The following is a 15286-nucleotide window of genomic DNA, read 5'->3' as shown; positions in this document are numbered from 1 at the left end:
GTACAGGGAACGTCCACCTCCACCAGATATGTTACGTAGGAAGACACCGATGAAAAGCTATTTACAAGTATATTTACAAGGCAATACGCCGCAGTTGGCCAAGAGGCAACAGCCCGCTTGCTTCCAATCGTCGTCGGCGTCTTCTTACTGCTCGGCTCTTCGTCATTGGAAATACTATCCCGTAGCAATATTCTAGGTGCGGCCTTCTTTTTCTCATGTATTTCTGACAACCAACATTCACTTTCACCTTTTAATTGTGCTTGCACCAGTATTTGAACCATAGACTTTTTCTCTCGTTATATTTCCCATTTACTGGTTACTTCATCCTGCGGCAACTGTGCTACTTTGCCTGCCTGTGCTCTCGAGATGCTTTCTGTTGTTCGGCGATCGCAGATAAGAGCCACACTCGCGCCATCTCTCGCGATGCGCTTTAACCACACCGATTGCCATGGGCATCAAGCCACGCGGCGAAGCCGGATTATAGGGGACGCGTGGGAGTCGCTCATGCCCACAGGCTCAGGCAAGTAATGCGAATAAGAGAACAATTATCAAACATCATCAGCTTAGGGAGGCCCAGAAAACTCATTTGGTCAACCACCGTTGAGCTTGATGGGCATTTTTGTGAAATAGAAGCACTTGGGGGGCACACTTGAAAGGCACCTTTAGCGTCTGCACTTCAAAGCACAGCCATGTTATAGCCATTGTAGGTAAAACAGCAGTAGTCAACGCGAAGTTGACTGCCATTTTCAGCAGCTTGCATGCAAAAGCACATTCATGTGGTCGCATTCTTTATTTTGGTTATCTGGCTCAGGCAAGTAATGCGAATAAGAGAACAATTATCAAACACCATTAGCTTAGTGAGGCCCAAAATACTCATTCAGGTATTTATTGATAGCAGTAGTCGAGGGCATGCTTGAAAGGCACCATTAGCAGTCTGCACGTCAAAGCGCAGTCATGCCGTAGCCATTGTTGCCGAAACGGCAGTAATCAACTCGAAAATGACAGCCACTGTTTGCAGCTTGCATGCAAAAGCACATTCATGTGGTCGCATTCTTTAATTTGGTTATCTAGCTCAGGCAATTAACGCAAATTAGACAACAATTATCAAACATCATTAGCTTACTGAGGCCTAGAAAACTCATTTGGATAGCTATTAATAGCAGTAGTCAAGGGCACACTTGAAAGGCACCGTTTGCTGTCTGCACTTCATATCGCAGTCATGCCGTAGCCATTGTATTTGTTTATCTGACTGGGCAAGTAACATGAATGTAAGCACAATTATTCACCTTGAATAGCTCTGCTAGCATTGTTTGTACTAAAGAATGCTGAGTAAAGTTGAATGTGTTTTATTGCGGCAATTTTTTAATTCAGAAGCCGTCGGCATAGTGACGGCCAGGTTCAGACAATGATATTGGTGAAGTAATAAATGGTGAAGTAATAAATGGTGAAAGTTGTTAAAGTTCTCAGTGCACTGCTTTGCTGGGCTCCATTCACTGAAAAATGTATTTGTAATGATGAAAGCGTCAGACAGGAAATGACGCCGCCCTGCACAATGTTATTCGTGTTGAAAATTTGTACCAGCATATGTGACGGGCAGCAAAATAGTCTGTTTACTAAGACTGGAAGCATGAAAAATGCAACAACATAGCAAGGTGCTGTTTCACAGTATGGCACCCTTTCATGTGCACTTCTGGCGAGCTGCTGCATGCACTAATGCATAAACATGAACAGAGGCAAAGTTACTTTGCAACCCACATAACGCTTTTAAGAAAATCTATCTGTAAACCTTTCTGTCTTCGTAAGTGATCAAAATTTGTTATGAATAAGTTGTTGCCACAATGTGATTAACCAACACAAGCAGCAAGGGCAGAAAACCCTGCGAGAAGGCAGATTGAGAAGATGAGGTTGGCCAGTGAGAAAGGCTTTAATGAGATGGAAGAGGCCACCCCTGCAGTTTACAGGAGTTAGTGCTTTGAATGAGATGGGTTAATGAAAATGTGTAAAAAGACTGCTGAAAGAAAACTAGCAAAAACAGATGCTAATATAAAATAAAAGAACAGAAATAAGAGTAAGCGCAAACACGCATGAAAGCAGGGGCATATTCACACAAGAACGTGAAAACTAAGAAAATCTCAAATATAAACAAATGTGGGAAATAAAAGAATTGCACAAACGCAAGGAAACATACACACATGCATATATAAACAGACGCGGGTGCAGGTATTAGGAGCGGTTTCACAAGCTGCTGTGCCTACCTTCTCGTATGTTTTTTTTTTTTCTTTTTCTTTTTACCGTTCTCGTAACACTGTCATGGGATTTTTTAGTTGCAACATATCATGAGAATTGAAAAGTATCATGGAGCTGTGTTGTGGGAAAGCATATAGAGTGCTGGCAACACACCTTATGCGTGACTGTGTCACAGCACGCATTCTACAGCTTGCGCGTGCAGTAAGCACTGGTGGACAGCAATCAATCGAGGGTGCTCCACAATGCTCGAACACCGCCGCTAGACGCTCAGCTATCGCACCGCTGGCAATGATTGTTCACGCTAAGTTGACGGCGACAAATCTTTGCGTTGAAGGCTTCTTCTGAAAATATTTTCTGTATAGACACTCGTTGGCTGAAGCACACAGTTGACGCGACTTGGCCCAGTTCGAAGCGCGGGCGGCCATTTTCCCTGTCGGCGGGTTCACCGGCCGTCTGGCTCATGACATCAGTCCAGAGTGCGCGCCCATTGGTAGATGCTCGTGTGCATCCGGCTCGGAGGAGTAAACGCTCCCTTTTTTCTAAAGTTGTACCCGACTAGATGCCTGCCGCATGGTCTGGTAAACTCGCGAGATGTTCATTTGAGGGATCGTCAGCCATTTGTGCGCAGGCGCGAGTAAGAGCTGGCGTGAGAGAGAAAATCTGGGGGCTTTTGCTCCCTAAATATAGACCTTTACATCGGGCGAGGAGGAAAGGGTGCACGGCAAGCCTTTCCTTCTCTCTAGCTTGTGTGATCTGGCAGGGCGCTGCTTGAAAGTATTGTTGCGTGCTGCGGAATGATTTCAATATGTTTTAGCTCATACTTTGTGAAATTTATGCAATGTCCATTCATATAAGGTCGTCAGGGAAGCCTTTCAGTGAATTCGTAACTACAGTATGCGGAAATATCTTTTGGAGGTGCAAACGTGCGATGCGCATTATATCAGCTGCGGTGTGTGTATGTGTTGCAAACTATTTTGCGTATATCCTTTGTAATTCAAGGAAGAGACCCGGTGTCTGTATTACCAGCATGAATTGGTAGATCTGCTCGCTATCTGATCACTTGGCGTAATGACTAAAACACAATAGCGCATGCTTGTGTACGGCCAAACTAAGGCAACCACGAAATATCTAAGCGGCAGGTGCTATCAAATATTTGTGATACACCAGCATGGTTCTCTTGCATTTCAAGTTTAGTAGGCTTGAAATTACTGTATGTCTACGCTAGCCTCCTGCATGAGGCCAATGGCGCTGCTCAACACAGCGATCACTGCGGTTGGTGAATACATGTATACGCTATATGCTTCGGCATTGCCTTCTTGCCTTTAAAGCCATAATATCCGAGGTGGATCGCATAAAAAGAATGCGATGGCTATTTTTGAGGACAAAATTTCCGTAATACATGTCAGTGCGTCGTAGAGAACAGAACGAACACAACCGAAAAAAAAATGCAGTTATCAACCTCCTTCTCGAAAAAGAAGGGAGAAAACAGGCTAACGCCACAGTACGACCTCCCATAGTCACGCCGCATAATGGTTATAGGTCTATAAATGTTGATGCCGCATGCTTGACCCATGTGCTATATAGAACAAAGATATGTGTAATCCAGCACCCGCCACTGCTTCGGATTCTCGTGCAGTTCGTAAACGGTCACTTTGTTGGACAAGTATAGTTCACACTGTAAGGTATGCTGTTAATTCTAACCAAAACTATTTTATTCATGGGTGGAAACCTCATCTACAGAACCAAGTAGTCACACAATGTAATCTGCAGCTAATAGTTTGAATGCTTGTCACAGTATAACAACACAGCTCCTGTCATATATAGCAGAACGGTACCCACGCTGTTACGATCATTGCGTATGTTTCATTGCTCCTAAACCACAGCTTAGAACTAGAAGATAATAGTACTGCAGTAAGGTCACATTAGTGAATGGAACTTTCAGAAATACACAATCGATCTCCAAGGCCGATTGTAGGCTCAAACGCGTGCACACATGGCGCTGCGTGCTCCGCCCACCTCAACATCAGCAGAAAATGCGGCCATACCGACTTAAACCACTTCAGTACGTCTCGCAGAACCATTTTCCACATAGAAGACGCCCCGTCACACTAAACAGACCGCACGAGCGCGAAAATAAACACCAGAAACTACAGCCGAGCGTATACTTGCCATGCAAAACGGAGCGCTCGCCCAAGTCAGCATGCCGACTGCCTATAGATGGCGCCACTGCATCGCAATATGTTGGCGCCCATGAAAAAACGGTGTATAGACAAGAATGGCACTGCCGAGCGCCGCTGTCGATGGATGGATGTTATAAGCATCCCATTTAGAACGGGGCGGTGGGTTGCGCCACCAAGCTGTTGCTATTATACTGCCTAATGTCCTATGAACTCCCACAACAAAATTTTCTGATCCCCTATTGTGAACTTTGCTTTTGTACGTCTCCGTTTTTTGTTGTTTCCCTACTTCCACCAATCTTCCAATCGCCTCTTACTAGTCTATGGGACATAAATGGTTCACTGGATATAAGCACAACCAGACAAGAAACACTTCCAAGACATCATGTAACTTACTATGTGTTCTTTCACATTGACATCTAGCTACTGACTTTTATATGGTGTATACCCATGGGTCATAACATGGGTAGGTTAACTGAATTGAATTTATTTCCATCTGGAATTGAGGAAAGCTCGAAATAAAAGTGAATATTGTCACTTGACAGTGGTTCAGACACCTTTTACCAGGCATTCAGTAGTAGAAACCGAAAATACCCCTTTGACATTAGAAACATGTGAGCAGAAGAAAACATTAAAAACAACATACGTTTCAGCATACATACAGCATTCATTTCACTCTTAGTTGCTTAATGTGCGAATGCCAATTGTTCTTGTATTGGGAACAATGCCCAGATACCTAATATTTTCTACTTGCGGAATAACACACTAGATCTTGAAGAGGTAAAACATCTCTTGTTCACAATAAGGGAGAGGCGAATACCTAGTAAAGCATAACCGGCTCCAGTAAAACATTAAATAAAAGTGAATGCCACGAAGAAGCGCTACTTTTCCAAAGAAATGCCATAGAGTAAAACTCCCTGCCCTATAGTGAGTCAATGCTACAAAGTACCCAAGTGATCAAGAGCATCACTTTATAAGTGATGCGTTAGAAGTCTACAAGAGCTGCTGTGCTGTCTGTATTCTGCTCCCAACCTGGACACACCAGATTCTAGGCTTGAATCCAAATTTGCAAGGGCTCAATAATTATCTGCTGGTCAAAGCATGCAATTGACAACTTCAGAATCGGTTACTTCTACTAAACAAGTTTTGCGCCAAGACCACGCCCACAAGAAAGGAGACAAGATGGGCGCTTACTTCAACTATTGAAGTTGATGTAAGCGCCCGTATTGTCTCCTTTCTTTTGTGTGTGGTCTTGGCACAAGACTCGTTTAATATGTCAGATAACCAACTAGCCCAGCAGTTCACTCTTCGGTTACTTGGGCTGGCAACACTGTCCAAATAAACAAAGGTGGTTAATCCAGGTTCACGGCAGCTCTTTCGCTTCATGGTGGGCTCACGTTTCTCTTTTGTGACATTGAATTCAGGTGTTTCGAAAGGGTCCTTGCTGCCCATCACCTTATTTAGGTCAGTCTCAAGGATTTGATGACTGAATCATGGAAATAGTTGCACTGTGCGTACAAACATCCGGCCTGCTCAGTGAGCCACATCAGAATATTTTAAATGACAAAGAGCCTTTCAAGCAAGCCAGACATTAAAAAAAAAAATGGAAGTGTTTGCGTGTAACGAGCAAAAGCACTCGTTCACGGCAATACTCCACTGCTACAGGTACGATACTTGACTGTTATCAACCTTCATAGGCAACTCCGCATTGCGACTCGTGTGGCAGTATATCACAAATAGCATCACACAGTATATAGGCAGTAACGTCTGTCATGCTTTTAGCAGCTAAAAAAATTCACCGACAATTACGATGCTCCCTAATGTGAAATTTGAGCGCCGCTTTATACGTGTTTTCATGTTGTGATATATTGGCTGGTGCGGGCAATCTGTCTTGTGTGACACATTGCAAGCGGAGCGAACAGTGGCGTGACTGCTTCGCTAATTGGTAGATAGCGAGAGGCAGCGCATGGGCAACACGTGGGCGCGATTCACAGCTGCCGCCGCAGACAGAGCTCTGCTCATGCAGTGCTTTGTTTCCATATATGGTATTGGTTGGTGCACTTGCCGCATGCCATCGGTCAACAGATGACAGCGCACTAGTCTGGTGCCATCTCGTGGGGGTCGTTGTCGCAGAGCCTGTCTTGCGCAACACTACGCTTTCCTCCTCACCATTTCACTATACTCTCCTCATCCACTTTCCTCCTTGTGCTCTCTTTGATATCGCCATCTTTCATCACCTGCTGCTCTCCGCATTCGCTCTCATCCTTCGCTATGCTCATTTGCTCGTTTATGCTGAGGGAGGCCAAGGGGCGCCGACGCTCAACGCAGAATCGGCCACCTAAAGCTGCACTCTAATACGGATATTCTGCACTGATGGGACACAGCTAAAGACTGTAAGGTTACCTTGTCATTGCGTCTTGGAATAAAAACATTTCTGTTTGTGAGTCAGGGTGCACCTTTTTATAGTTAGCTGATACATGTGATGAGGTCATTCATGTCCGATGACTGGCACTTGTTCGCGCTCGCAGTACGCAGTACTTGAGGGAGGGCCTGGACTTTAATTTTAAAACACAGCAAACACCTTCCGCCTGTAGAAATTCCCAAACCCGGTGAAACGTGAGATGCGATTAACAACCAGTCAGAACAAGTTGGGGGAGTTTCTTCCAACAGGTTTACAAAATTTAGCAAGGGTTTTATTTTGGCAAAGTCACTTTTATTGGTCTAAATACATGACTTCGAAACAAATTGAATCACTTGTAATGAAATGTAGCCGTGTGCACAGTGTCGGAAAGTGAACTAGTGGTGCTGTGCGCAGGATGGACGCTCCAAAGCTGGAACTAGTGCTCTTTGCAGTTGCTTCTAAATTTCTTGCGAGCAAATAGATTGTTAAAACAAATGTTTGGGCGAGTTGGTAAGACATATTTGAAACATTCTCCCTGCAAATTCTCCCTGCTTGTCCCCATGAAAACCATGCTGTTCTGTTTCAAATATTTCAAATAGATTGACAACTCACTGCGTTCAATGAGAAAACTGCATCTTCTACTTGCACCGCTAGACTAAAGCATGCTATGAAAACGATAAGTTGCCTCGCAGCATAACATGTGCTGTGATCGAATTCAGACCTTCCAAGGTAGTTATCATTTCTCTACCGTGCCTGCAGACAAAAGTACATTAGCGAGAACTGTCCTGCTGCTTAAAACATTAGTAACACTAATGCTCGGCTGTTTCTTGGCGTGGCTGCTAGGTGGCGAGCATTAAGCAGGCGAGCATTCTTTAAGTCTCTCAGAACGGAGGAAGGTTTATTAAGAGGCAAAATTGTCATCCACCTGAATGTAGCACACAACTACAAAGGAGACCCATACATGTTTCTCAGAAGGAAAGCTTCATAGTTGAAGGAACTATCGTCCTGGGACCAGAACCAATTTTTCAACTACATTCAACATATGCTGCATTCGGGTGGATGACAATTTTCCCCTTTCATAACCTTTCTATCAATTTAACAAAAATATATGTTTTAATTTTATTTCAATTTTTGTTGTCATCGTTGTTGACTGAGTTAAGTTTCTGTTTACAAAAGGCTACAAGATTTGTGCGTTATCCTACTGCCCACACTCGTCCTTTTTGCACACATGTCGCTTTTGCATTTCCTTATGTGTGGGATTTTTTGTTTACTTGTTTCCAGGTGCTACCCTGACATCGTGGAAAGTAGACGGTAAAGAGATGTTGTTCTTGAGGTAATGAGATCACACTACTCTAGCATTTTATTTTGACAAACACTGGTGCTTTTAATTACAAATCCTTTTAATTTCCTTCTTACAGTGGTAGCTGGTACAGGCCACTCTAGCTTTTCGCATACGTCTGTGCCGATCAAGTCTCATGTGGAACGCGGTACAAGCTTTAATTCAATTAGCAGACCAACAATTCTGATCATGACAAGTGCCGTAAATTATTTAAAAATTCATTTCATCTTGGCATGATTTGTATCAATTTACAAATTAGTTTGCAAGGTTGACTTTTTATGTAGAATGTTTGTAAATGTACATATTATTTACTTTATTTCATTTGTCATCTTGTTACATTAAAGACCCCTTAATATGGGGGTATTACATAAATGATGGGATATACAGGGAATGAACAGAAAGTGGCTTCAAGTCGTCAGTTACGGAATGGATCAGCAGTTGAAAATGACTTTGGCCAGATGATGTGCAGGAGAAGGCCGTTCCGTGGCTGCTCGATAAAAGATTGGCGATGAAAATGTTATTGTATACGTGCACGGACAATTGGATGACAAGTATGGTCAGATATGCACAGCACAGGGACTAAAATATAAGGTTTGTGGTCAGTGATATGAATTTGTACAAGACGCTTGTAATGCAATGGCGTAGGGTTAAAAAAAAAAGTATGTCAGATTGTGCTTTCAGAGATCAATATCAGCATGTGGAATGAACAAACCTGATAGCATGATTTTGAACTGTTTCAGTGGCACCTTTGAGGTATGCTTGGGGTGGATCCCATATAGCAAATGCGTGCTGTAGTTTTTATTTGCCAAGTGAGTTATAAGGCTCTCGTTAGAAAAGGTGACACCAATATATTTACAGGGTAGGGTAAGTTCAACAGGGACATTAGCAATTGTGCAGAAGGGACTGGGCGGTTGTGATCGGAGTTTGGACTATTTGAATGTCGCGGCCGAATGCCCGTGACTGCTGTGCGGCGGCGACGGACAAAGAGGAAGAGAAGGACCGGCGTCTGGGCGGAGACGGCAGCCATGCGAATTGCCTGAGCTGCCTGGGTTGGCCTTCCGAACGAGCCGAGCAGTTCGTCTACCCAAGGCCGGTGTTCCTGGGTGTGCTGGCAGAACAGGCCAGGCTGTCCTTGGGCTTCAACCGGCCTGCTCCACTGCTGGGCGAGCATCCGACGCCGACATGTTCCGGTGCAGCTAAGCCTTCTGAACGGTCTACCCTGTGGCGGGCAGACGTCCCAACCCAGCTGTCGCGCGAGGGGCTTGTCGTGTGCCGGGCATCCGCCCCGGCCTCCAGCCTGCGCCACTCGCCGCTCCGGATTCATCTTTGCGCCTCTTCGTGCCGGGAGTGTGTGATACCGACGCACTATCGGACGCCTTCCTATATTGACGCTGAGCTTGACTATACGTGACAGACACTCATGTAGGGAACTGCGTGTGTGTTATAGTGTATGTTATCCTGGTCCCGTCCCCGTGTTATTAAAGCCTCTCTGTGTTCATTGTGCCATCCCTGTATGTTTGAAGCCTGGGCCCACATTTTCCTTATCACATTTTGGCGAGCCTGCCAGGATTTTCAAACGCACAGGAGGAGCGATGGAGATCGAGAGGTTGTATGTCATTGGGAAGGAGCTAGGAATGACAGGAGCGGAGTTGAAGCGTTGGATTGACACAGAAATCGTGAGGGAATGCGACCAGCGCTCCCAACAACGGGAAGACGCGAAAGCACAGGCAGAACAAGAGCGTCTACGATTAGAAGCGGAAGAACGAGTGCTAAAGCTCAAGATCGAGCTCCAGGAAAAGACTGCTGGCGCACAAAGCGCACAGAGTGACAGCACTACGGAACAGTCGGTTACTAGGGCGGCTCCTGAGCTATTCAGTCCTCATAAGTTGATCCCACCGTTTAACGAAGCCCGGGATGATTTAGACGCCTACTTGCAACGTTTGGAGCGAGTGGCAAAAAGTCAGGAATGGCCCCGCACAAAATGGGCACTCTCCCTCAGCCTCTGCCTGACAGGAGAAGCGTTGACGGTCATAGAACGGCTTGATTCTAATGCAGCCCTAGACTACGACCAGCTGAAGGCTACTCTCCTTCAGCGCTTTCGGTGCACCGCTGAGGGATACCGAGAAAAGTTTCGAAACGCAAGGCCTGAAGACAATGAGACTGGCCTACAATATGCAGGTAGACTATCTGTCTACTTTGACCACTGGCTTGAAATGTCCCATATTGAGAGGACCTTCGACTCCCCAGGGACACCATGATTGCTGAACAGTTTTTGAGAAGATGCTCTGCGTCACTGCGAGTGTTCCTGAAAGAAAGGAACTGTAAGACCCTCGCTATGTTGTCAAAGAATGCCGATTGTTTTATAGAGGCACAAAACCTGACCAATATAGGTAGAGAAAAGTTATCCAAGGAGGTCGTGTTACACTCTGCTCGCAAGACTGAACCGCCAACAGCGATGCCGCGCGCAACTACTCGGTGCTTCCTTTGTGTTAAAGCAGGACATCGAGCTTCAGAGTGCTGGTCCCGGACTAAAAAGAACTCTACAGGTCGCAGATGGTCCAGCAGAAAGGGACAAGGAGGTGAAGCCTCAAGAAAGGAAAATCAAGGACAAGCTTCGTGTATTCTGGCTCCGTCGCAAGCCGAAAAGCCGACAGAAGAGGGTGGCGGATACATAGTGCTTCAAGGTGGCGAAACGGTCCCAATAGTCAACATGACGTTAATGCGACAAGGCCCCAGATGTGACAGTGAAAATTTACCAGTGGGAAGAGGCTTTCTCGAATCACAACCGGTGTCTGTCTTACGAGACACTGGCTGCAATACCGTGGTCGTGAGACTCTCTTTAGTACCTGAGGACAAAATGATAGGAACAAAATGTCCAGTAATGTTGCTGGACCGCACAATTCACTACTTACCAGAAACGATAGTATACTTAGACAGTCCATTCTTTACAGGCGTCGCGCGAGTTAAATGTAGGCGAGACTCCCTGTATGATGTGGTATTGGGAAACATTGAAGATGCCCGTGCACCTGATGACCCGGCCAATTCATGGTCTCCGCAGAAACACAACAGCGACAAGATGAGCTACCCTGCCAACAGGATGTCATCCACCGCTGAAGCAGAGCTACCATTCGTAGAGGGCCAAACGTTGTCCACAGCTAAATATGCAGCCGCATCTTCGAGACATAAAGAAGACTACGAATCTGGTACCGAGCTCGTTGCTGTGACAAAGAAAACGAAGAAACTGACCCTGCCTACACTGCCCGTCCCGCAACCCGCAGTCACTGGAATAGAGAAAGGAAAATTAAAAGCTTTACAGAGGGACGATGAGTCTCTGAGAAGATGCTTCGAAAGGGTCGGCGAGATGATGATTGCGGATGGCCGCGCAAGCGAATATTACTTACAAAATGGCATTTTATACAGGAAGCACACCGTGTCAGGTGGGAAAGTACTAGATCAGTTAGTGGTGCCAAAAGATCTCGGGGATGGTGATGAAGTTGGCTCATGAAGGGATCCTTGCCGGTCACCAGGGTGTGACGAGAATGGTGGATCGAATTGTTGCTGAATTTTACTGGCCAGGGGTGCACTCGGAGACGAAACGGTTTGTTAAATCGTGCGACGTCTGTCAACGAACGGTGCCGCACCATTTAGTCGGGCGCCTCTTCGAGAAGTCTCGGAGCAGTTCTTCAGCAAGAACACGACGGGCATTTGCATCCCGTGTCCTACGCTAACCGGAAGCTTTTGCCACGTGAAGCTGCCTACTCCACAATTGAGAGGGAGTGCCTCGCCATAGTGTGGGCTGTACAGAAATTTCATGTGTACCTTTACGGTAAACCGTTCATCCTGCAGTCCGACCACCAACCACTGCGATACCTCAATTCGGCGAAGCACGTGAACAGTCGCTTGCTACGTTGGAGTTTACTCCTTATGGATTATGACTTTCATGTGGAGTATATTCGTGGATGTGATAACGTTGGTGCAGACTATCTAAGTAGAGTAGCTACGGACACGGACTAATGTGTCATGAGAGTAATAATTTGAACTGTGTGACTTGTGATACTCCGTAGTGCTACCCTCCTCGACTTCTTGAACTTGGGGGGAAATGTGATGGGAGTTTGGACTATTTGAATGTCGCGGCCGAATGTGCGTGACTGCTGTGCGGCGGCGACGGACGAAGAGGAAGAGGACCGGTGTCTGGCCGGAGACGGCAGCCATGCGAATTGCCTGAGCTGCCTGGGCTGGCCTTCCGAACGAGCCGAGCAGTTCGTCTACCCAAGGCCGGTGTTCCTAGGTGTGCTGGCAGAACAGGCCGGGCTGTCCTTGGGCTTCAACCGGCCTGCTCCACTGCAGGGCCAGCATCTGACGCCGACATGTTCCGGTGCAGTTAAGCCTTCTGAACGGTCTACCCTGTGGCGGGCAGACGTCCCGACCCAGTTGTCGCGCGAGGGGCTCGTCATGTGCCGGGCTTCCGCCCCGGCCTCCAGCCTGCGCTAGCCGCTCCGGATTCATCTTTGCGCCTCTTCGTGCCGTGAGTGTGTGATACCGACGCACTATCGGACGCCTTCCTATATTGACGCTGAGCTTGACTATACATGACAGACACTCATGTAGGGAACTGTGTGTGTGTTATCGTGTATGTTATCCTAATCCCGTCCCCGTGTTATTAAAGCCTCTCTGTGTTCATTGTGCCATCCCTGTGTGTTTGAAGCCTGGGCCCACATTTTCCTTATCACAGCGGTGCATGAACTACACCATTTTACATTCATTAGGGTTCAGTGTCATGAGCCATTTATCACACAATTCCTGCACACAGATGAAGTCAGGGTCGAGGGTGGATTGGTCTGAGTCAGTAGTTGTGGTGGTCCAGTATATAATGCACTCGTTGCCAAACGTACTAATGTTACAGGAAACAGAGAGTGACAAGTCTAATTTAAATAAGGGCAAGAGTTCTAGAAGCACATTTTGTTTGTGTGCCCTGCTTATTTTGCCTACTTTTTTATTGGGAATCAGTTTGAGGTTATGGAGTTGCTGTTGTTGTGTTGCCCAGTTTATGTGAGTACAGCAAAGTGCAGGATGATTTCACACGCTACTGTATCGGCCAGTGACTGGAAACGAACAACGCGGGTTGGTTCAGTGAATAGGGGATGCGGGCGACACCTACGCGTGGAGAGAAGTACAGCTTAGTGGTTGCGCGATAGAGGAGCTGCCAAGTCTGCACCCCTGCTCAGAACAAAAGGAAAGACAGTCCAAGCTGAATGGGAGCGTTCGGGGAGATAGGCAAGAGGATAAAAGGTAGAGGTGTGCTTGATGTCATCGCCACCGCTAATGCCCTTGCGCTACCCACATGTCCCATTGACCTTCTCGGTCACGACTGCACTTTGTGGGCCTCTCCACCTGATGTGGAGACGTATTCACGGAAAGTAGGCGTAGTGACAAATGGCCATCCAGTTTGAGTGTCATTGTTTGGTATCCACGCATGCTTTTTGAGAATGCCTTGTGAAAACGGTGGTATTTTTACAACCCCTTAGCCGGCTACAACCAATAATTACTTTTGTCTGCAATCGCCACCAGGTCCCAATTACGATGTTTGGAGCGTTGAAGCGAACCAGCCCACAGCTGCACGGCTATACTGGCAGGGCAGCCCACTGTCCGGCAGACATGCCGTCAATAAACCGTGGTTTCGTGGAAACATTCTCGCAGCTTGCATGGAGGCCGCTTGCAGGAGAAATGAGGAGGACATCAAGGCCAATACTTGGAGCCTAACGTAGGGGAGAGGGAGATGACGTGTATTTGAGCAAACTTATCCCCTTGCGTGTTGTAAAGTGTGCCACTGTTTCCACCAGTGCCGTGTGCGTAACAAAGGTTGTTGTGCTATTGGTTGCAATGGTGTGAGCCTGCATGTGTGATTGGCTGACTTGTGACTTTTTTTTGTGCAATTGAGGGTCTAAAAAGTCACGTTTTGGTTGTGTGAAAGAAAACAAAGGTTCAGGCTTGGACTCGGACAGACGCCTTGGCGTTTAATTAAAGCGTCTCTTTACCGCACAATGGCTCTTTCTTCGTGCTGCCACCGTGCACTTGAGTCATCGAAGGGCGCCAACTTCGGACCTTAAGCACCTTCCCTCTTTAACTAGTGTTGAAGCTAGCAGAAGATAAAGGGGAAGGAAATTAACTTTATGAAACAAAGGCTTATATTTAATATATTATATTGTACCAGCACCCCCCCCCCCCTCCCCTGCAACGTCGCCCCCAGCTCCTGGGCAAGGAGGTACGGAACCTTGAGGCTACTGATGACAGGGTGCTAGAAATCTGGTTATTTATGACTGGCAGCGACCTGTTTGAAATTCTTTTATCCAGTTAGGTATATGTTAGAATTTAAGTAGATGTAGATGCGGTAGTTTGTAGAAAGCCTTGGCAAAGTCCAAGAAGGTGGCATCTGTCGTTGGTGGCAGGTGGTTTGTTAAACAGCACTAAACCAGACAAATGGTGCAAGAAAGGGACAAGCACCTTTCTTGTGTCTCCACTTGGCGAAAAATCATTTTGAACCACACCCACGCAGGCTCTCTGCATGGCACAGAGGAGTTACTGAACTAATTGAATTCGAAGTCAGCACTGGTGTGCTTGTCGCTTCCCTTGTCCCTGTATTTTTTGCGCGGTGTCCTTTTTACTAGTTGAATACCTCAAAGTAAGATGCGTCAGAAAAATAGTAAAGTACCACCTAAGCATAACCTACACACATCATAGCGTTGGATTGTAATTTGTATATATAAGAAAATTCTTTTACGGGGAAACTCAAACATAAACCCCATTTCCGGCGTTTCTACAATTCATACAGCGGCGAACAGCGTTCGGTTCCTTGCAACACCATCCATATGGCGCTCGCATCCATGATCCACACAAGAGGCCATGTTTCTACCAGAGGGCACGCCTGCTCACTTTTGTGCATAGCGTTCGCAGCCAGCATCTTCCAGTTAACATTACAGTTACATAAGCTGCAGTTATTGGAAGGCCTGAGAAGCAGTCAGGGATCTTCAAATGCTATCGCGTTCCACTCTTTAAGGTGAAGCTTAAGTGTCCTCCAACTTTTCTTTTTTTCTTGCAAGGTCCGTTCGGTCACGAAATGAAAAC

General features: G+C 46.3%; 1 protein-coding gene across 3 annotated transcripts in view; it reads left to right on the top strand.

Annotated features, from left to right (window-relative positions):
* LOC142559728 (uncharacterized) overlaps positions 1-15286 on the top strand; it is a 370616-nt gene that overhangs the window by 19089 nt on the left and 336241 nt on the right. For all 3 annotated transcript variants that reach the window (XM_075671318.1, XM_075671316.1, XM_075671317.1), the window contains exon 2: positions 8107-8158. In XM_075671318.1, coding sequence (XP_075527433.1) covers positions 8107-8158 — 52 coding nt within the window. The remainder of the gene's footprint in view (positions 1-8106; positions 8159-15286) is intronic.

The sequence above is a fragment of the Dermacentor variabilis genome, chromosome 10 (genome assembly GCF_050947875.1).
Source record: "Dermacentor variabilis isolate Ectoservices chromosome 10, ASM5094787v1, whole genome shotgun sequence".
NCBI classification, from domain to species: domain Eukaryota; kingdom Metazoa; phylum Arthropoda; class Arachnida; order Ixodida; family Ixodidae; genus Dermacentor; species Dermacentor variabilis.
Note: the sequence above shows the minus strand (reverse complement) of the source record. Positions and strands in the feature narration are given on the sequence as shown.